Source organism: Taudactylus pleione, unplaced genomic scaffold (genome assembly GCF_031769625.1).
Source record: "Taudactylus pleione unplaced genomic scaffold, aTauple2 ptg000436l, whole genome shotgun sequence".
NCBI classification, from domain to species: Eukaryota; Metazoa; Chordata; class Amphibia; order Anura; family Myobatrachidae; genus Taudactylus; species Taudactylus pleione.
Window position 1 is genome coordinate 9,553,976 of NW_028284838.1, and position 21,661 is coordinate 9,575,636.

Below are 21,661 nucleotides of genomic sequence, written 5' to 3' on the forward strand. Positions count from 1 at the left end.
TACGACTTTGTACAGCTGACAGTACAGTACAGTACTTAGCAGTCATTATCACCCATAAAATCATTACACAGCTTGTTAGAGATTTATGGCGTGACCAGGAAGGCTCAGACCACCATGTGGTTGGCTATTCCTCCTTCTGCATGTTCATCTAATACTGAGGATGCACCAGCATAACTCCCAGACCTGAAGGTGACATGTCACATGTCTGCAGTCACCTCACCCCTGAATCCAAATCAAGGACAATTTATATGACTGGACCACCTACAGTGACTATTGTATTATTCTACTGGTTATTATTATTTAAAACTGTTTAACTCCAGAATATGTAACATGGCATTCCTTAACTTCTATTAAACAAGCTCAAAACAGAGTTGATTTATCTGTTGGTGCTGACATTTAGAATGTTGCATACATTGTGTTACCAAAAATACAGTGGTGCATATCGGGTGTCAGTGACATCAGGGCTGTGCATGTAGTGAGTGTGCCACTACAGAGAGATCCTGGGAGAGGATGCTGTACAGCACTGAGCTCCTCTGCTGTATTTCTGCCTTCTCTCCAGCCATCAGGGAGACTGCAGGGGGCAGAGAGGAGACACAAAGATGATTCAAGAAAAGAATTCCAAAACTATATGAAGAAATAGAAAATCAACTTCAGCTTTTACTGGAAACAGATGGGGACAAACCTGTGAGGAGCAAAAGTGCTGCAAGCTGAAGAAAGGATATTATAAATGACACTGACTGGATGCATATTTATCAAAAAGAAAAAATAAACAGCCACAAGTGATGTGTGTCCTCCATATAATAAAATGCCTGGATAAGTGCAAAAATTACATCTTTGTAATACACTATGGGGATGCCTAAATCCATCAAAATATAGAATCCCCACTGACGTCTGGAGGGGGATTACTGCACTTAACCTGTGTTGTCCTGGTTCATATGTGAGGACTGGCTACTGTACCTGTACACTGCACTACAGTCTGCTCCATCGCAGAGGAATCCTGCAACATTCAAGCACCAGGTACTTCTTAAATATATACTGTACATGTATTTGTTAATAAAATATATATTTTAAAATTGAACTTAATAAATAAAGAACCGTGGCTCATTTTCTGCCCAATATACTAAACTAACATGTACTTAGTACAAGTAGCACAGTGTACATTAACAACAGCAAAGTGTGGAGCTTTCTGCTTACATAGAATATGGTTTAATATAAGGAAAACAGATTTTACAGCAGAGATTTCATACTGTGTTTTGTGGACTGCTCATTGTGCATATATTGTGCAGCTTTTCTAACTTATTCTCTGCTAGTGTTTGTATGTTTGGTTTATGACTTTATGTATGTATGTATGTATGTATGTATGTATGTATGTATGTATGTATGTATGTATGTATGTATGGAACAAGCAATGGTCTTGCAGCACAGTCCACACACATCTCAGAGCACATTATCTATCTGGATCTAGAATTGGTCTAAAGTGAAGTGTATATCAAATATATTAAGTAAGTAAGTAATATTTGGGTATAATAACTAGGACAACATTTAGAAAAACAGTCCAGTACCTGTAACAATATGGGATAGATTAATGATTTAAGTCAATTTTGTAAAAGTTTAATAAAAGGGATTGCATAATAAAAATATTAGTTATTTGGAAGGTCAAATAATTAGGTTGATAGTTATTGGTCAATACCTGTAATAAACTGAGCTCAAACTTAATGAAATGGATATAGATTAGATAATAAAACAAACTGCTACCTATTATTATTATCTTTATTTATATGGCGCCACAAGGGTTCAGTAGCAACGTACAAGGGAAAAAAAGACAAGATACATAAGTACAGATTATTACTTTAGAGAGTATATAAATTCACATAGATACATACTGTAATTACAGTACCTTCAACAAGAACAGCAAATCAGTAGCTGTGTAATGTATATGACATGCAGTACATCTCAGCATGGTCCTCACACTGTAACTTAATGTCTGGGTCTATAGTGTGTATTTGCCACCGTTCTAATCCAATCACCGCAGCAGCAAAACCTCCATCTACTAAAAGGATTCATGTTTCAACTACTAGGCTGGAAAACTAGAACCCCCATTCTGCAGAAGAAAGGAAAGGAAAGGCAATTAAATTATATCAGCATATTTTCTTCTTGGAATTTCAACTCGCCAACACAATTTATCTTCTCAAAACAGCTCGTTTTCTTTGGAATGATTATTTGGCATTCAAGAAGCTGACGTGTTCTTTGGCACTGGGCATTTGATAGACAATTTTAAAATGTTGTTAATGGATGAAACATGTTTTGTAAGCTACAACTGGAATTGTTCAGGTTTGGTTTTCACCCTAGAATGAGTGCTGTTGACTACAGGAAGTTATGTACAAAAAAAAAAATGGAAGTTATATATTAGCATTGTTCAAAGGTGCAGAACTCCCCTAAAATCACTACCAATCAGACGTTTTCCTTTACTCTTTCTCTCTCTAGCTTGCACTATATAGATAAAAGCCAACTGCTGATTGGCTAATATTGATTTGTGCTTTTGGGCAATGTTGGTAAATAGCCCTTACTGTAACTTGGATATAAGACTTTCAGCACATGACTGATCTCTAGTCATCCTGAATTGGAACCTATGTGGGCTTAACACAGAAGTCAGCTGAACTCTAGTGTGCAAAATGGGGTTTTAATGCTGCAAATATTTAATATAAGCCACACAGTGAATCAGACTACTGTGTGACAGAAACTACATTTCTGCTAATTAAGTCTGATGCACGTAGATTACCTACAACCCCCCCCCCCCCCCCAAAAAAAAAAATCACAAACTTTTTTTTGCTAAGTTTCTTCGGTAGTCTGAATCGCTCCTTTGTAGAAATTACCAGAAATGTCATTAATTTGCTTACAAAATGTCAGCTGAATCACAGATTTGAAGTCGTTCTTTTTCAAAGAAAATATATGTTACTGTATCTTTAAATTATTAATGTTTTTGTTTAATCTCAGGGTGATGCTGCATTAAAATAATTAAGGATGCAACCGAGAGGCAGAAGTGATTCATGTCTACCTGGATACCTTATCCTCCTCTTGCTCTCTGTGCTTCCTGACAGCAGCATGGCGTGTCCCAAACCCTGCGCTTGCTACGTCCAGACAGAAGTCCACTGCACATTTAGGTACCTCAATGTCATCCCTAAACAGATCCAGGTGGATGTGGAACGCATTAATTTAGGGTATGTTGAAAAGTCACATTGTTAAATAATAAACATTAAAATATGAACGTTAGAACATTTACAGATTTCATAGAGCATTAAAACATATATACTGTAATTGGCAAGCAGTCTGTGGCTATCCAGCTGCTACAGGACCATAAGTCTCATGGATACTCTGCCATCTAGAGTTGCGCAACAGCTGAAAACCCACAGCATGCTTATATTTGTTACAGCAAAAACCTGGGGAGCCAAAGGCTGTACCAAGCCTGCTGTCTATCACTCTAACGCTAGCTTTTATGTTACAGCATTCTTATCATTTTATTTTTAAATTGCTTTGTAAATTAGAATAATGAGACATTCAACAGGCATTCTGGAAGTTTAAATACAAATTGAAAAATGTCATAACGAACTGTATTTTTTACTACTCCTATTTGGTTTGTTTTTCATTGCTAATGTGTGATCCTCATCCAACATGAGGATTTATGATGCCACAAGCTATGGAGATCATTTATGAAGCACAAAACATCCACTGCGCGATGTAAAAGTGTCACTGGTGGAGAAGTTTACATTTGCACGGGTAGAAGGGAAGAGTTGGGCAGAGTAAAGCTGTCTCTGGGAGACTACGGCGTAGTTTTGCAGAATGTAGAAACCAAACCTCTTTAAGATATATATTAAGATAATTAAAATGAAACAAAAGGTGACAGGGAACATTTATTCAGTGTTTCTTACTAAGGAGAGGGGTGTCCACCTCCGACCATTCCCGTGTGCACTTGGCCCCCTCCTCTGAGCAGTGGTCCCTTCAAGTCCCACATCTTACTTTGCTTCAGCAAGTGAATGCTCCTCCCCCGCGCCACCATCTTTCCAGTAATATTCGGGAGGATGGAGCTGGCACACAAGACTGCAAAGGCTCTGGCACAGTGATTCTTTCACTGCGCAGCTCTATCTTCCCGAAGATGTCACTGGGAAGATGGCACCGCAGAGGAGGGACCCACTTTCCAGAGAAAGGTAAGGATGTTTTTGGTGCAAGGTATGCGGCGGTGGGCCCCCCTGGACCCAGGGTCCCATGTGCACCGAACACCCTGCACCCATTAAAAATATGCCTATAAGTAACTGGTAGCAGCAGCCCATCTGTCACAGTACATCATTGCCATCATCTCCTCCTTTACGTCAGGGCCAGTGCCGTTGCCTCCAGACAGACAAGGCCCCCAACCCTTCCCACCTACCGCAGCACAATTTGCTGCCCGCATCCCCGAACACACACCAACTTTTACTGTAGCACCTTCCTCATGTGCCTAGTGGGAAATCTACCACTGACCAGTACAAGGCCATGGCATTCTGAATTTGCATTCTTAAATGAGATTCACTGTTACAGCTGACCACTTCTGTGAATTGCTGATCCCCTAATGTCAGTAATCAGTTTACAATAAAATAGAGTGTTACACAAATAACCAGGAATAATTAATAATCAAAGGTGTGAGCTGTCTCCTGCTAAGCTATAGACGTGAATAATAGCTATGTGTGTCTAACCTAAGGACCATCCATGCATACCATTATTTGGAACCGTATTTCACTGGTGGTCATGAACCGTAGCAATTAACTACTCTATTTATTTTCTTAACAACGCATCAGCAGAATTTTCAAATATATGTTTGAGAGAATGTTTCTGAAACAGCCCTGGGGTTGCTGCTACTTTAATAACATAAAAGACAGCCCCCCTTTGAGAAATAAATAAATAAATGTCTCACAATGAGGCAAATCGCTTCTTAAGTGAACATAGAAAGAGCTAAGAGTTACTAATAATCTCCAGATGTCAAAGACTGCTGTTCTGTACAAACATGCAACTGGTTTATCAATAAAAGTGCCGGTTTCTTCCAGTACTTCTTCTGTATACAGTATATATTTTACTGTTTACGTGGTGTAAAATTGTACAGTCATTAATGGTTTTATTCAGCAAAACACTAACTAATAATCCAATTGCAACTAACCTCATGTGTATACATTAATTCAGGTAATGCAAATTTAACCGTGAAACTATGCAAGAAATGCTATATACTGCTTAGGGGTAATAACACACATAGCTACAAGACACCAGCATTTGCAGCTAGTTTCAATCTCTGTCTTTTCCTCTCACTATTTGTGTAGAGCTACATAATGCTCTTGGGAGAGGAACCCAGACCCTACATACATTATATCCGGAAGGTATTACAGCAATTAAATGCTATATTATTTTTGCCAATTTGTAGCCCTGTTTAACATTATCCTATAAGTGAGCATGCAATTAGATTAATCTACAACATTTTGTCAGCCTTTCCAGAATAAAACCAGCATCTTATTTATTTTTTTCAAAATATTTTATTGGAAAACTGCACGTAATAGCAAATATACATGTAGTACATCACAATTATTTGTAGAATAGATACATCAATTTTGTTGATATTACAAAGTTTACATATAACATATTAAAGAAAATAAAGGAAGTGAGAAAACCGCACGTAACTCACTAAGGGGTCTATTTACTAAGCAGTGTTAGGAGAAGTGAAAAGTGATAAGGTGCCAGCCAATCAGCTCCCAACTGTCATCTCACAGCCTGTGTTTGAAAAATGACAGTTGGGAGCTGATTGGCTGGCACCTTATCACTTTTCTCTTCTCCTAACACTGCTTCGTAAATAGATCCCTAAACCTTTTTGGTATATATAAACAACTTTTCTAAAAAGAGGGACCTTCTGTTGATATAACCTCTAAGTTATACCAAGTAGTTAACATCACTGCTCGGCGAAGATAGTCTCTTGTCGAAGAGGGTAATGTACAAATATATGGTAAACATTTCTCAAATAGCCCTTTTTTCTTTATTAATTGACATTTCTAGCCAATCCATATGAAACAGATAGGAGATACGGGGCATTAGTAAAGATATTGTTAAAGAATCTGAGGAAATCCACTGAGACAGGATAGTTTTCTTCCCAGCCGCAGCGATTTTAGCTAATAAGATACGTTGTCCTAGTGAAGGCTTAGTTCGGTTCTGGGTTAAGTATATGTCCCAAAGGGCCCACTCTGGAGAGATAATAATAGGTATACCCAAAACATTTTTAATATATGCTTGGATTATAGACCAAAAGTAAAGTCTATTTACTAAGGGGAGAAAAGGGGGAAAACGCTAAAGGCAATGAAAATCCCTGTACATAGCGCTTCTCAGTATGTATGTACTAAAGGGATTTTCTCTGCCTGTAGCCTGCCAGCGCTAAGTGCAGGCTACAATATCATACTGCACCTGGGGCACTTAGCGCTGCCATAGTGCTGCCTTAGTAGCCCTAAGTGTCCCAGGTATTACTAAGAGGAGAGGGCACTTACCGTCTGCTGACTTCTCCAGCGCTGATATCACCTCCAGTAGCTGCCGGTATCTGCTTCTCCTCACTGGAGAAGCAGGACTTAAGCTGTATCAAGTTGGCCATTTTTAAATAAAGTTTGTTGAAGAAAAAAAAAAGTTGCTGCTGCTGCTGCCAGCCGGATCCCGGAGATGGTGAGTAACACAGGGCTGTAGGGGAACGAAGTCTCAGCTGTTACCGCCGAGGGGGTGACTTAGCGTTCCCCCTCCTCGGCTGGTCTATTTTTAGTAACTGCTGCGTTAGCCAGCTCCTGCTTCACAGCGGTAGCAGGTGAAGCAGGAGTGGCATTAACACAGAGTCTAAGTAAATAGAACACACAGTAATAAAGATCCACTTCAGGCGCATGGCATTTAAAACCGTTAGAATCTGTGGAAACCCCCATCAAGGGGCATAGTTTAGGTGTATAATAAGCACGTTGTAAAAGCTTATAGTGCATTTCTGTATAAGAGGCAGAAATAAGGATTTTGTTAAGATGAGTAAAAGCAATGAGAATGCTACAAACTTTGTGCATTCCCTTCTGATGCCCCCCACCCCAAACAACAATAACCCAACCATCAGTGCCTGCTCACCAGTTAGGCTAATTAGGCTGCAGCCCAGGCAACCAGGACCAGAGTAGGGGGGCGGGGGGGAGATGACAGCTGGGCTAATAAAATGAAGAGCTAATTAATTTCATGCTGGTAGTGGCCACAGAGCTTAATTAAAGTAACTTCCAAAGCTACTGCCCACCACACAGCTTCTTTGTTTAGCGACAGTCCAAAGGTGATGTTGATGAGATATGCAATTCTCAAAGCAACTGCTAAAATCTTTATTTTATGTACATTGTGCTACATGCAATCTGGGTTGGCTGGAGATCAGTTATCTTTAGAGTTTTACCTGCATTCCTCAGCAGCCAAAGTCCACAAACATTATTAGATGCATAAGACTGACCTCAGCAGAATAGCCTTGATCACCTGCACATGTGCAATATAAAGGATGATGTCTTGAGCACACATACAGACTGTGCTCTGAGTATAGCAGCATTATAAGATACTGTACTATTCCTGAAGTTTTCTCTGCAGTTACTATACCCAAAGACTGAAGTCGAGAAAATAGAACCTGGCGTGAGTGGTACTGTGCACAAGATATAAGTGGAGGGGAAGGGGAACTAGGGCAGTGGTTCCCAAACTTTTTGGAATCACGGCGACCTAGTGCATTAGAATTGTTTTTACGGCACGCCTACCAGTGGCAGACGCAGGATTTCTACAGGGGGGGTTTCCAAATGCCTGATTTTAGAGTGAGTGTGGCCAGTCCATGAAGAGGGCAGAATTAGCACTTATCCAGCTTTAATATGCATCATACAAAGTATATTGTGTGTCATAATTCCAGCATATACAGGATCAGTGATCACAGTAAGCCATTAGATGCGGCAGTTGGTTCATCCTTTCTGAGCTGAATGCCTATATTTCGGATGTGGGCACCATTCCAGGGCATTGGAGCAAGTCCGGGAGCCTGGGGGAGCAGCAGAAGAAACTAGCACTGCCCTGGACAAATATGTACATATTGGGCTCTATAGCAGCACATCCCTAACAGTGAATGTTTTCCAGTTATCCTATTTGGTGCACAGGTTATTTATTACTGGCTTATACAAGTTAGAAGAGCCACAGGTGGTGTTAATTATTTCATTTGTGATACTGAAAAGAACATACAGCGCTAGTAAAATTCTATTTTATTACTATTTCTATTGTGGTCATGGTGTGGGCTGGGGAGGGGGGTTTCCAGGCAGACGGAAACCCCCCCTGTGTTTGCCTATGCCTACGTCAAAAGTTTGTTATTTAGAAATTCTGAAAAAAATGTAGTAGTACAGTGAAGTAAATTGTGCTGACCTGTCATCCTTAGATTTGGTTATATAGTGGTGGACAGGTTTGTGCACATATTTACATTACACTGACCATAAAGAATTTGATGTGGTGCTGGACCACCAACCTGAGGCACCCCTGCGGTGCACAGTTTGGGAACCACTGGCCTAGGGCATCCGGAACCCTTAATCAGGTCCCGACAACCATACCCATTTAAGAGGTAAAAGCAATGGTGTGCTATAATCCATAGTGACCAGACCATAGAGATGACCAAAATTATGGTGACATTTCAAACAAATTGCGTTTGGCACTGAAGCCAACTATTTCGCAGCCACATTAAGTTCAGCAATACAATCTTCCAGTTCCACTTATGCTTTGTAAATCTACAGATTGCTGATTTAGAAATAAAGTGTGGAATGGCAATGTGCAGAATTGATAGTCCATGAATATTGCTAGGATGATGATGTTGTGCTGTTTTTATTGTGCTGTGCGCTGGTATTGGCGAAGGATTAGAATACTATAAGCCAGTAGTTCCCAAACTTTTTTTGAATCACGGCGCCCTAGAGTATCAGCACTGTTTTTACGGCACCCCTAAGTTTAAGTCTGTTATTGAGAAATTCAGAAAAAAATCTTGCAAAATAGTAAAGGGAAGTAACCTGTGCTTACCTGTCATCCTTAGGGTCAGTTATGTGGTGGTGGACAGGTTTACACTTCTGTTTGTTTACATGCAGTATTTACATTACATTAACCATAATTAATTTGATTTGGTGCTGGACCACCAACCTGAGGCACCCCTGCAAGTCTCCCAAGGGTGCCACTGCACACAGTTTGGGTACCACTGCTATAGGCTAAATGTCAACATGACAACTTACAAAACTTTGCATTTAAATGTGAAAGGCAAAAATTCTACACAATAGTTTTTAAAATATCACCCATTTCTACCAATCAGATATAAGCTTCATTAGTTTGGCCACACCAGGTTGCTAATGCTTTTAACTGATTGGTTGCTGCAGGTTACAAGGCTCATCATTGTTCTTTACATCATCATATTACATAAGCCAGTTATCATGCACATTGGGCGCATGGATGGTGTAATGGTTAGCATTACTGCCTCAGAGCACTGAGGACTTTTGTTTGATTTCCACCATGGCCCTAACTGTGTGGAGTTTGTATATTCTCCCTATTTTTTCAGGGGTACTTCGGTTTCCTCCCACACTCCAAAAAAGTGTGTTTGCGCGTACATGGTAGAGAAATAGATTGTAATCTTCACTGGCGCAGAGAATGATGTGAATGGCCAAATATTCTTTGTATAGCGCTGTGTAATGTGGACCTCATTCAGGCCCGCTCGCAAGCGTTTGAGTGCTCACAAGCGGGTCGATGCTTGGCTGTGCGCACGCGCAGCGGCCGCACTGCGCGTGCGCAAGCCCCGGAGCGAGAGAGAAATTCTCTTGCTCCGGGGCTCACTACAAAAGGGCGGCTATCGATGTTGATCGACAGCTCAACCCGTTTTGTATGCGTGGCGGGGGGTGGCTTCACAAACGGAGGCGTTCCCAAGCGAACGCTTGCCGTTTGTGGGCGGCCCCACCAGTGATGTCAGTGGGAGAGCTTCCAGCTCTATTAGAGCCGAAAGCTCTCTGGGGCTTGCGGCAGACGAGACCACAAGGGTCTCGCCGCAAGCCCCGATGGTCATCATCCTGGCCGCTCGTTAAAGCTGTGGGTGGTAACCCACAGCCTAGCGAGCGGCCAGGAGGCCGGATTATTTTTTAGATGCGGCCGCCCTCGTTCAGAGCGAGCGCTCGCAAAATGCGAGCGGCTCTGAATGAGGTCCTGAGTGTGCTATATATAAATAATAGGTCATAATAATAATAATAATAATCCAGTCTTCACTAATCACGGCTATACAGTATTAGAGACATTACAGCACACTGGACTATGGCATACATTATAAGACCATAAAGAAATTGAAGGCAGGAGTCCAATAAAAAAAATGAACACTTGTAAAACATGTAGCATATGCGATTTCCCAGAAAAATTATGAAGTGATTTTCTAGGCAAGAGATCTCTCAAAGGAATCTTTTTATAGATGAGCTCATCCTACTGGGAGAGGATTACATTCATTTCCTATGTACTGTATTCCAGAATATGGTTGTTCATCAGGTTTCATACACATACTGTGCCTGCTATGTACAGTAGATCAAACTTATTGTATCTGTGCTTTCTGCTCCTACGGTTCTTTACACATCTCCACCTACTTGCAGGTACAACAGCCTGAGCAGCCTGACTGAGAGTGACTTCTCTGGCCTACAGAAGCTAGAGCTATTAATGTTACATAGCAATGAGATCCAGACAATCCATGAAAATGCCTTCCAGGACTTATCTGCATTGCAGGTAAGAAATATAATAACAAATAAAGTGAAAATATATATAATAGAAAATAAAGTGCAACAAGTTTGAAAAACAAAAATGCGCATTAATTACTGAGCCAATCTATCAATAATGTGTGCTATTTAATTGTACTGTACAAAAGTGAATATCAAGTACAGTGTCAGATCAAGGCTTGTACCAGCCCCAGGGCAACCAACTTGTAGGGGTCCCTGCCTGCAGTCTTATCAAATCATGTCAGACACAGCCAACGGCCATGACCTGCCTGCTGATCATCTGACTGCAGCAGTGCTGAAGTCCTCAGCCAGACACCCGCTCTGCTCTCCACATTTAAACAGAATCAATTTTCATTCCCTCCAAATGCTACATACATAGGATAGAGGGGCTTCATCACTTTTTATCCTTTATCCTTTAACAGGGGATTAGAAGTGGGGTTGTTGTGCCGACTGAGAGCAGCACTGGCAGGGCTCTCATAATATATTGCCTGCCATGCTGCTGCTCCATATGGGGATGTATGGGGGCAGCCTGATGTGTGAGAGGTTCCCAGTTGTCCAATCCATAATATGGTAAAGAGGGAAGGCCAGGTACAGGAAGAACAGATACTGAGAGAGGGGGGCATACAGGGACTGGCAAATTAGAAGAAATGAGAGAAGAAAAATAAGACTGGAGGTCTGATACTAGGGATATTAGGGATGTAATGAAACCAGCAAGCGTTTTGCTTTTCAGACAATTGGGGGGAAATGTCTTAAACTTTGGTGAGAGATAAAGTACCAACCAATCAGCTTCTGTAATTTTACAGGCTGTGTATGAAAATCACAGAAGCTGATTAATTAATACTTTGGGCCTGATTCAGACACATTCGCTATGCGTGCACTCGCAAACGGGCCGATGTTCTGCATACTCGCATGCTTCGTTCTGCGCGTATGCGAACTACTCACTGCAATCGCATACCGCTCACTCGCCCTGCAGTGACAGGAGAGGCCATTTGTGGGTGGTAACAGGGGCCGTGCAGTAAAAATGGGGGGTTGGCGATGCGAACGCAGGCGTGCCTGAGTGTTTCAACGCCGTTTCAGAGGCGTGCATAATTAACAGGCAGCGTCATAGTACACGTCACTTGGCTTTTTTTTACACTGAAATACTCGCAGAGCTTGCGGTAGGGTAAGGCTACCACAAGCACTGCTTTCGCATCCGATGGTCCTTGATGTACCAATGTTTTCATACACTTCCTGGAGATGACATGTGCCAGCGGGCGTCTCTACATACGCTAAGAGGTGACTGCATATGCAGAGCGATCGCTCGCACAGCCAAAGTGGGTATGCTTATGCCTTGGCGAGCGAGAGCATTCCATGACGTCAATTTGGAAAATTTGCATTCGCTCTGTGCGAGCGTACGCATCTAGCGACGGGGTCTGAATCAGGCCCTTTATCTCTATACCCTTTATCTCTCTACAAAATTTAATACATCACCCCAAAATTCCACAACTTTAGCTACATTGGGCAGGGACGGAACTAGGATTTTTGTCACCCGGGGCAAAGCAGTAATTTGGCACTCCATCCCCACGAAAAAAACAAAAAAAACCAAAGAGGGTGTTCTTCAGCGCGCATGTGCTTTCGAAAGGGTGTGTGGTTTCGTAACACAGCAATGTCATTAAATATAATGCGGCACTAAGTAATGCCTCTTATAACACATTATGCCACACAGTAATGCCCCTTGTATATTATGCCACACAGTAATGCCCCTTATAACACATTATGCCACAATAACAAGTCTGGTCACAGCACCGCCAACCTCTTCATTGATCACTTCTCACAGCACCACCCCCTTCCAATGCACTCTCCAACCTCTAATAACCACATCACAAAACTACCCCCATTCCCCCCCCTTTAATAATCACTTAACAGCACCCCCGCCCCACCAGCAAATGTACTGCATATACAGTACTTTGGACAGCAGCTTTCATCTTGCAGCTTGCCCTGTTTCGATCGCCATTACGCACCTGAGAAAGAGAGGAGCTCAGGGAGGCAGAGATGTCCGGTTGCTCCGATTTTGTCACAGAGCGGCCGGGGAGCATCCTCCCTACCGCCTACCCACAGCCTGCCATGTACATGCGGCTGTGGGCAGCACTGTAGCACTAAAGTTGTACCAGCCAAGGGAGCATATGGCCCCCTGCCGTCCAGCCCACCCTCGCCCCTGCCTCTAGTAAGATGGACGTTCCCATAGCGTATTACTACAGAAAAGACCAAGCTGGCTGTCCCTGAGACCGGTAGAGTCTCATTCTGTTAGAGGCGGATGCGCACTATACCAGGTCCACAGCAAAATGAGATAAATCAAAGGTATATCTATAGGAACCAGAACAGTCTAGACCGTGCACACTCCAATCCGGCACCCGGAGCACGTGCCTCCCTAGTTGCGGCCCCGCATTGGGGAAATTACTAGGGTTCAATGAGCTGAATCATAATGTCCTAATGTTACTAGAGCAGGGGCAGAACTATGGGAGACAATGGAGGCGTCTGCCGCCGGGGTCCTGCTCAGAAGGGGCACCGCCTCCATTGTCCACAACATATTCACCCCACTTAGGGCTGTAACTATGTAACCGGAGTGTACCGTCATGGCCGCCCAATACATGGCACCCCTTCACAGCATCTGAGAAGCCACCATACATTAGTGGAGAGCTCCATGTCAGACCATAAGCTGCTGCCTTCGTCTATCTATGGCCTAGCTGCATGCAAATTGCTACATTACAGTGTCAGAGGCTGTGACTGGGGGGAGGGCACCAAATTTTAACTTGCCTCCAGGCATCTGGGATGAACTTACGTCACTGTACTAGAGGTTAGGGCATCAGCAAGCACTGACCCAAGTGTTGCTCTGGGGTCGCTCAAGTACTGTTCCATCCATGAGCAGGTTGACATCTAGAAGAACATGTCAATGCCCCTATTGCTCTTAGTCTTTATTTTCAGAAGCTAAATAAGTCAAATAACACATTTAATTCATGTTTCCCTATTACTTGTATATCACGTTCTCTAGGTCTTGAAAATGAGCTACAATAAAGTGAAAACTCTCCACAAGAACACTTTCAGTGGTCTAAAGAATATGGTCAGACTACACATGGATCACAACAAACTGGAATTCCTGGCCCCAGAATCATTCTACGGACTCGCATTTCTGAAATTGGTGCATCTAGAAGGAAACGCACTCCGGCAGCTGCACGCAGATACTTTTGTTACTCTGCGATACATACAGATATTTAAGACATCATCCATAAAACATATTTATCTGTCTGACAACCAGTTATCGTCACTGCCTAAAGAAATGTTCTTCTACTTGAATGAATTAGAAGGACTTTACCTGTATGGAAACTACTGGTCCTGCAACTGTAACCTGCAGTGGCTCACAGAATGGGGACAGAAATCTAGAGGTATTTCATTCTCCATTTATGGTCATTTAATAAACATAACTGTACACACTTATAAGTAATATATTTAATGATGTTATAATTTATTATCCCATGTATTCTTAACAGAATCACAAATTGATAAACAGTAACTGAAATGGACGCATGTAGGATTTGAGTAACAATGTATTGTGTTTGTTATTATGAACAATGGACTGTGTGCTTGGATTAGTTAATTGATGTTAATTTCAGTGTCATGTATGTCAGCACATCTCACATACTTTCCAATATGCTTTATAGTAGATATTGCAAGAAGATGTAAATCAGAATTATTTTATTCTGCTGCACTATTTTGATTTGCAAAGAAAGCTGGAAAGCACCTTATTGTACCCAGTCATCATCACTTGCTCATCCATATGCACCTAGTGTATTACAGCTAATTATCTAATAATCAGAGTAGCAAGATAAGAGTGTGCTCATCATGTGTGAGGCAGGAGTCTGTCCACTTGTGTGATTATGGAGGTTAGTCCATACCATGAATAGCTTAACCAGGGATTGGTTTTTTAACCAGGTAGAATGCAGGGTGTAAAACACCACAGGGTTAATGCAGCACGTAGAGTATGATCAGATCCAGCCAGGAGCAGGTTAGTGCAGGTTGCATGTGCTGTCTTCGATAAGGACCTGCAGATACATGCACTGGTGGAAGTGGAATATATAGTGAGGCTAGCGGTGGTCACACAGTGGTGTATAGTGTACCGCTGTACAGGGATGTACAGTAGTTTAAATCCCAGCTGTCGGGATGCCCACGCTCACAGGGCTGGAATCCCACACCAACATCCTGACGGTAAGTAATGGGGCTATAGGGAGGGTTAGAGTTAGGCACTAGGGGGATGGTTAGGGTTAGGCACTAGGGGAAAATGGATAGGTTTTGGCTCTCGGTGGGGGTTAGGTTAGGGCTATGGGGGGGAGGGTTAGGTTTAGGCTGTGGGGAGGGAGGGTTAGGTTTAGGGAGAGGGCTAGGATACTTACCGACAGGTGTCTGTATCCTAACCCTGTCGGGATGCTGGCATCAGGATTCTGACCACCGGGATCCCGAGCGCCGGCATCCCCTACCCAGCCCTGCTGTACATATATGTGTGGCACAGTCATGTCTCTGGCACAGTCTCCCTTAACAGGCACTGAGGGGCACGTCTTACAGTCTAGAGCACAGGTTCTCAAACTCGGTCCTCAGGACACTAAACAGTGCATGTTTTCCATGTCTCCTCACAAAATCACAAGTAAAATAATTAGCTCCACCTGTAGCTCTTTTAAAATGCATCAGTGAGTAATGAATACACCTGTGCACCTGCTGGGTGACCTGGAAAACGTGAGCTGTTTGGGGTACAGAAGACCAAGTTTGAGAACCACTGGTCTAGAATGTGGAGAGGAAGAGGAGCGGTAATGGCACACATGTGCAGAAGTCACGCAAGTGACATCAGAGCGCCTCCGTTACTATGGTGCCCGGCAGGTAAGAGGAGACTACGCAGAGCACTCTCCTGAACACACCTCTGTATGAAGCACAGTTCAATCATCTAGTTTATCTAGAGCAGTGTTGGCTAACCTTGACACTCCAGCTGTTATGGAACTACATAACCCAGCATGCACTGCTACAGTTTTGCTATTAGGGCATGCTAAAACTGTGGCAGGGCATGCTGGGATATATAGTTCCACAACAGCTGGAGTGTCAAGGTTAGCCAACACTGATCTAGAGTGTACTTTTAATGAGTCAACACATTAGGACTGTTGTATCAACAGGAACATAACACAAAAGATGCTTACAGCAAGTCACTTATTGGAATACGGGGTTGGCATTTGTTGCAGGACACATTATGTTATAGACTTTGGAAGTTATTTCACTTAAATAAATAATACTGAGTATAAAACTATTCTTGAAAACATTTTCTGCATGTTTCTTTCCCTAGACTTAATCAAATGCAAGAGAGATCGTTCAGGACAGCAATGTCCACTTTGCTGGAGCCCAGAAAAGAATAAAGGGAAGTCACTAGACAAAATATCATCTCAAGACCTTGCTTGTGTTAAGCCAACAATAGACAACATCTTCAAGGTAAAAAATGTGACCATACCAGAGGAAATCAGCTTTACTGCTACATCAGCCAAAGACTTTGTGACACCAGTGGGATCTCTCATCCTAAATATGACAGACCAATCTGGGAATGAAGCCAACTTGGAATGTAGCGTCCAGAGACCAACCAAAATGTCCCAGATCACGTTAGATAGAAAGGATGAATACACAATAATGAGGACTACATTTTCCTCCTTTCTAATATGTAACATAGATTATGATTATATTCAAAAGTTATGGGGCATATTAGCAATGTACAGTGATTCCCCAATGAAACTCAAGCGAGACCTTTTGCTTACAAAGACACCATTCATTAGTTACAAATACAAACAAGTGGGTTCTGGTGATGATACGTTCACTGACATTGAAGCAGAACTAAGAGCGGAACCAAACTGGCTGATGCAGGACTTGGTGACATTACAACTGGACAGGACGGCTACAACCCTCAGTACGCTACATATACGTTACTTAACAGATATCTTTGTCACAATTCCAAATTCTGTTGAAAATCCTACGAAAAACAGCTGGGTTATGATTCTCAAAAGCAACCGGACACAGACTGAGTATACTGCAATTATTGGAGGAACTGTGGAGATAGACTGCCAAGTTGTGGGTGAACCTGTACCAAACATTGAATGGGTTCTTCCTGATGGAAGTAAGATTAGAGCTCCTTATATGAGTAAAGAGGGAAGGTTAACAATTACAGAAAATGGAAAGTTTGTTTTAAAAGCAGCTGATAGTTATGATAGTGGAGTTTATCATTGTATTGCTACAAATAATGTGGACACAGATAGGCTTACAGTTAGAATTACTGTTGTAAGCACTGATGTAGAGGAAGACACTCTCAATGGAGCTGAACTTTTAGTTAATAGTGGGGATGTGCTCTATCTCCCATGTGGTTCAAAAGGAGTTCCTGATGCATCCGTGAGCTGGATATTACCAGATCACTCTGTGCTACATGAGACATCAAGGAACAAACTTATTTTCTCTAATGGAACACTAAAAATCCAAGGTGTAGCACAGAGAGAGCAAGGACATTTTAGATGCCTAGCAGCTAATCAATATGGCCTGGACATGCTGACACACAAAGTATTGGTGAAAGATAGAAAGATACACATGCTCATTAAAAAAATACAGCAAGATCAAATGGAGGAAGGATCGGGCAGTGAAGACATAGGAGAACGCAACCGCTCTGTGACTGGAAAAGCCATTGCACATAAAAGACTTCCAGCAATAGACAAGGCTACCAAACCCGGGAGCCAGGAAAATGTAAACACAGTGGTTCAGAGAAGAAATAGAATAAACCAGCGACTAAAGGGACATCGGAGGCAATTTTCTAAAAGCACAAGAATTGATCCCCAACGCTGGACAGAGATCTTACAAAAAACTAAGCAGATCTCAATTAACAATACATTATCAACCCAAGACATGAAAAGTTCAGCCAAGGAAGAAAGTGATGTAGAGAGGGTCTCTGGGGAGTTAGAGGAACCATCTGGCGAAGAGCTACTTCCAGTGGATGAAAATCTTATGATTGTATCAGAAAAATATTCATCAGTAACAATGTTAAATGCAATACCTACAGTGCTGGCAGTCACTGCCTCCAATACACCTTTATGGACTACAAATACAATTTCTGCAGTACCAAACAATCTGAACATCTTAAACACAACAATAGCGGCAATTCCAGAACCACCATCACCTACAGATGGACAGTACTTGACATCCAGGGATGTAACTACCAACCCTGTACTGAAATCTTCTTTTACCATATCTGATAAACTCAAATCCGATAGTAATGACTTCACCACTGCCTTCAACTCATTAACTGCAACCCCACAAATTGTCATCCCCAGTCCAACTGTTACCAGCAGTCCTCTTTATACTACAATACCAGATATTACAACCAAATCAACAACTGAATTTGATTATTTTGATTATACAACTCAGAACTACATTACAGATCCAGCAATTATAGAAAAAGAGCTGCAGGTTACAACTCAATTTGATATAAACAACCCTGTTACTACATCTGGTTATTTTACAAGCCTATCAGAAGATGTCATCACTAACCCACCATCAGAAATTAGCTATATTAATACTACCCCTCCAAATGCTATCACTGACCCAACAACAACATTGTATGATTTTTCTGCTAAACCACACAATGGTTTCTTACATCCATCAACCACATCTAGCCAACTTCATGCAACAACTCAGAGTATTCTTACTAAGCCACAACCACTTGAAAAACTCTCTGCTCCATTAATGAAGCCAACATCTGGAAGGCCACTGCTTTCTGTAACCATGGATGAAGTTCCAATAACAGTAGATGCACATAAGGAGATAACAAATACCCCAACATCTTCTAAACAATTCATATCAACAGGTATTCCAAACTTAGAAATATCAGTTGCTACACCAGACACTAAAGGAAAAATTGCGCAACTAAATATTTTGTCTACTCCACAAACCATTACTGGCAGTTATGTTCTCAGTAGCTTACCCACAACTTCTGGAAAATACAAATTACCCACAGCTACATCCAAACATTCATCACAAAATTTGCTGGATAACGATAATAAACTTCCCACTCAACCAAAGATTCACAGCACAAAGATTCCACAATATTCAGTAACAAGAGATGACATAGAAGGAAATGTTGTTAGTATTGATTCTTCCACAAAGTCGAGCACTAAATTGTTCCTTTCACAAACTGACATTGGACCCATATACTTTCACAGCACTCAGAAAATAATTTCACCAGGTCTGCCGTCTGGCTCTACCATTATTACCCATCAACAGATTCAGATTGTGAAAGATGTTACACCATTGGTGCCAACACTAAGGCGTTTTGGGCGCAGAAAATTTAATGGAAGAAGACGCACTATAAGGCCTGATCGTATTCCAAATATTAGAGCTCATCAATTTAAATTTGGAAAGCCAGACTATAGTGAGGTCAAAACGGATCAAACTACGGTTTCTGAGATTAGCAAACAAGAGCAGCTTTCATTCAGCACTATACCTTCAAGTACATATGTTCCTCTACCAACTCAACAATCTACAATAGCAACTTCAGAGACTTTGAATGGAAGAGAGACAACTCAGGTGGCTCCAAGATTCAAAAACATTCATAACACTGAAATAGCAACAAATACTTATATTACATCTTCCCATTCTGAGACTCAGAGAACACCTCAAGTCAGCACAATGGGCATGTCTGTTTCGGATAAAATCCAGATGGGTTTCAGACAAACACAAGATGTGACGCAGAATCCAACAACAATTTATGCAACTGGAAAGGAACAATCATTGAGATCCACCTCTGCTCAATCCACCCCCAAACCTCGGCCTGACTCCAAAATAATTAGAAGAAAAATTCCATGGCATAGATTGTTTGCTAACAATCCTATAATGCAAAGGGAAATACTTAAGAAACTTAGAAAAACTTCCCAGTTGACATATGCAATTACTACTCCACTAACACAATCAGAATCAGCAGTTAGTAAAGGTTCTACTACCATTGATGTATCAGCTCAGTCTACAAATAGCAATTTAAAGGCAAATACTAACACACCTTTAGTAATGGCAGAGAGCACAATAGATAGTAACCCAATGAGTGCTAAAGCAGAAAATGTAAAATATCCTGCAAGTGCCACATCTACTACTGTTTCCCCAATCAGGGCTAAATTAGCAACAACTGTGATTCAACATACCAGTGCTAAAACAACAGCTACTACAGTTTATCGGGCCAGTGCCAAAGCAGCAACAACTGTCATTTATCCAACTAGTGCTAAAGCTGCACCAATAGAAATGTATCCAACCAGTGCCAAAGCAACAACAACTGTAGTTTATCCAACCAGTCCAAATATTGCATTAACTGTAATTAATCCAACCAGTTCCAATGCTGCAAATACTTTAATTTATTCAGCAAGTACAATTGCTGAAACTACTTCTGAAGACTACGTCATCCCTAATAAAAGTGCTATGTCTACAACACCAAACCCATTAGCGCCTATTACTACTGATAGCATAGGAAGACACAGATTCCTCAGAAGGAAAAGGCCACGGAAAAAAAATATTTTCAACAACTCATTGCTGAAAAACACTTGGAAGCCATCAACAAATGGCAATTTGTCAACCAAATCTCCAGAGAAGACAAACAAGGCTTATACAATTAATCCAAAACCTAAACTCATAGTTAATACTGTTACAGGAGCACAAAGAGCAAGATTGTACAGTTCAGAAAATGATATTCCTCTAACTACTGCGAAAAAAAAATTCTGGAGCAATACATCAAAGGCTCCTAAACTTTCCTTGCACCAATCACCTATAATGAATGGCATAGATACATTAACAACTCCATACCTAGATACATCTGACAATAATTATATAGCCACATCTGACCAAGCGCTTAGCAGAAATAATCCCTTTAGGCAGGATTTTGTCACTACACATAAAACAAAGACATACTCATCATACAAGACACTTACAGTAACTAGCACACCATCTCCACTATCAGTGATCATCGATAGCATGACTGATTCATCACCCCTAATGATCCCAAGAACAGCCCAATCTCAGCTTGTATCTGAAAGGAAGATTTTTCCTTCTAGTGTTGAAATTAGACGTGATCCAAAAGCACCCCAGAGAAATGTACATATAATAGCACATGTTCCAAATGTATTGAAGAAACCTGCACAGTATAATTCCTCTTCTACAACAGCACAACAGATTGGTAAGAAAACAACTGCAGAATGGATAGAAGAAATCCCATCCAACAATACCCGCTCAAAGCCTCGTATAGTGGGAGGTAGAGCTGCAAGTTTCACAGTGCTTGCTAACTCAGATGCCTTTATTCCATGTGAGGCCACGGGAAATCCAGTACCAACCATACTGTGGACAAAAGTGTCTTCAGGTGAGGCTAATAAGTCATTGTTACGTGGTGTGCATGATGTCATTTCATAGAAAAGCAATGCTAATGTAATGCATATTTTTATTCCTATAGCTCAATTTATGCTTCGTTGGTCTACCATATTATTCCGATACATTTTGTGTTTAGTTCAAAAAGAAAGTGCAATATCATATTAAAGTGCAACATTTTATTATGAAAACTTATGTATAGAATCCTGCTTACTGCTATCATGTAAAATCAGATTAGTGCTGATGCACAGTGCCATAACAGGGCTCAAATGCGAGCTGTGCCGGCCCGCCCCCTGAGCGCCCAACATCCTGACATTGCGCACATGACCTCACTACGTCGTGCACAGGGCACGGGGCTGGCAGCACCTGGAAAGTGCAGTACTGACCGGAGCCTCCTGAGGGAGCTCTGATCAGCTGTACAAGCTGCAGAG

General features: G+C 41.6%; 1 protein-coding gene across 1 annotated transcript in view; it reads left to right on the forward strand.

Moving 5' to 3' along the window:
• The first annotated feature begins 951 nt into the window (after positions 1–951).
• The window catches only part of IGSF10 (immunoglobulin superfamily member 10), a 34,791-nt gene continuing 14,081 nt past the window's right edge, over positions 952–21,661 (forward strand). Inside the window, exons 1-5 of the mRNA XM_088447701.1 lie at positions 952–1,017; positions 2,995–3,218; positions 10,674–10,803; positions 13,822–14,212; positions 16,150–21,225. Of these exons, the coding sequence (XP_088303827.1) occupies positions 3,022–3,218; positions 10,674–10,803; positions 13,822–14,212; positions 16,150–21,225 (5,794 nt within the window). The 5' untranslated portion in view covers positions 952–1,017; positions 2,995–3,021. The remainder of the gene's footprint in view (positions 1,018–2,994; positions 3,219–10,673; positions 10,804–13,821; positions 14,213–16,149; positions 21,226–21,661) is intronic.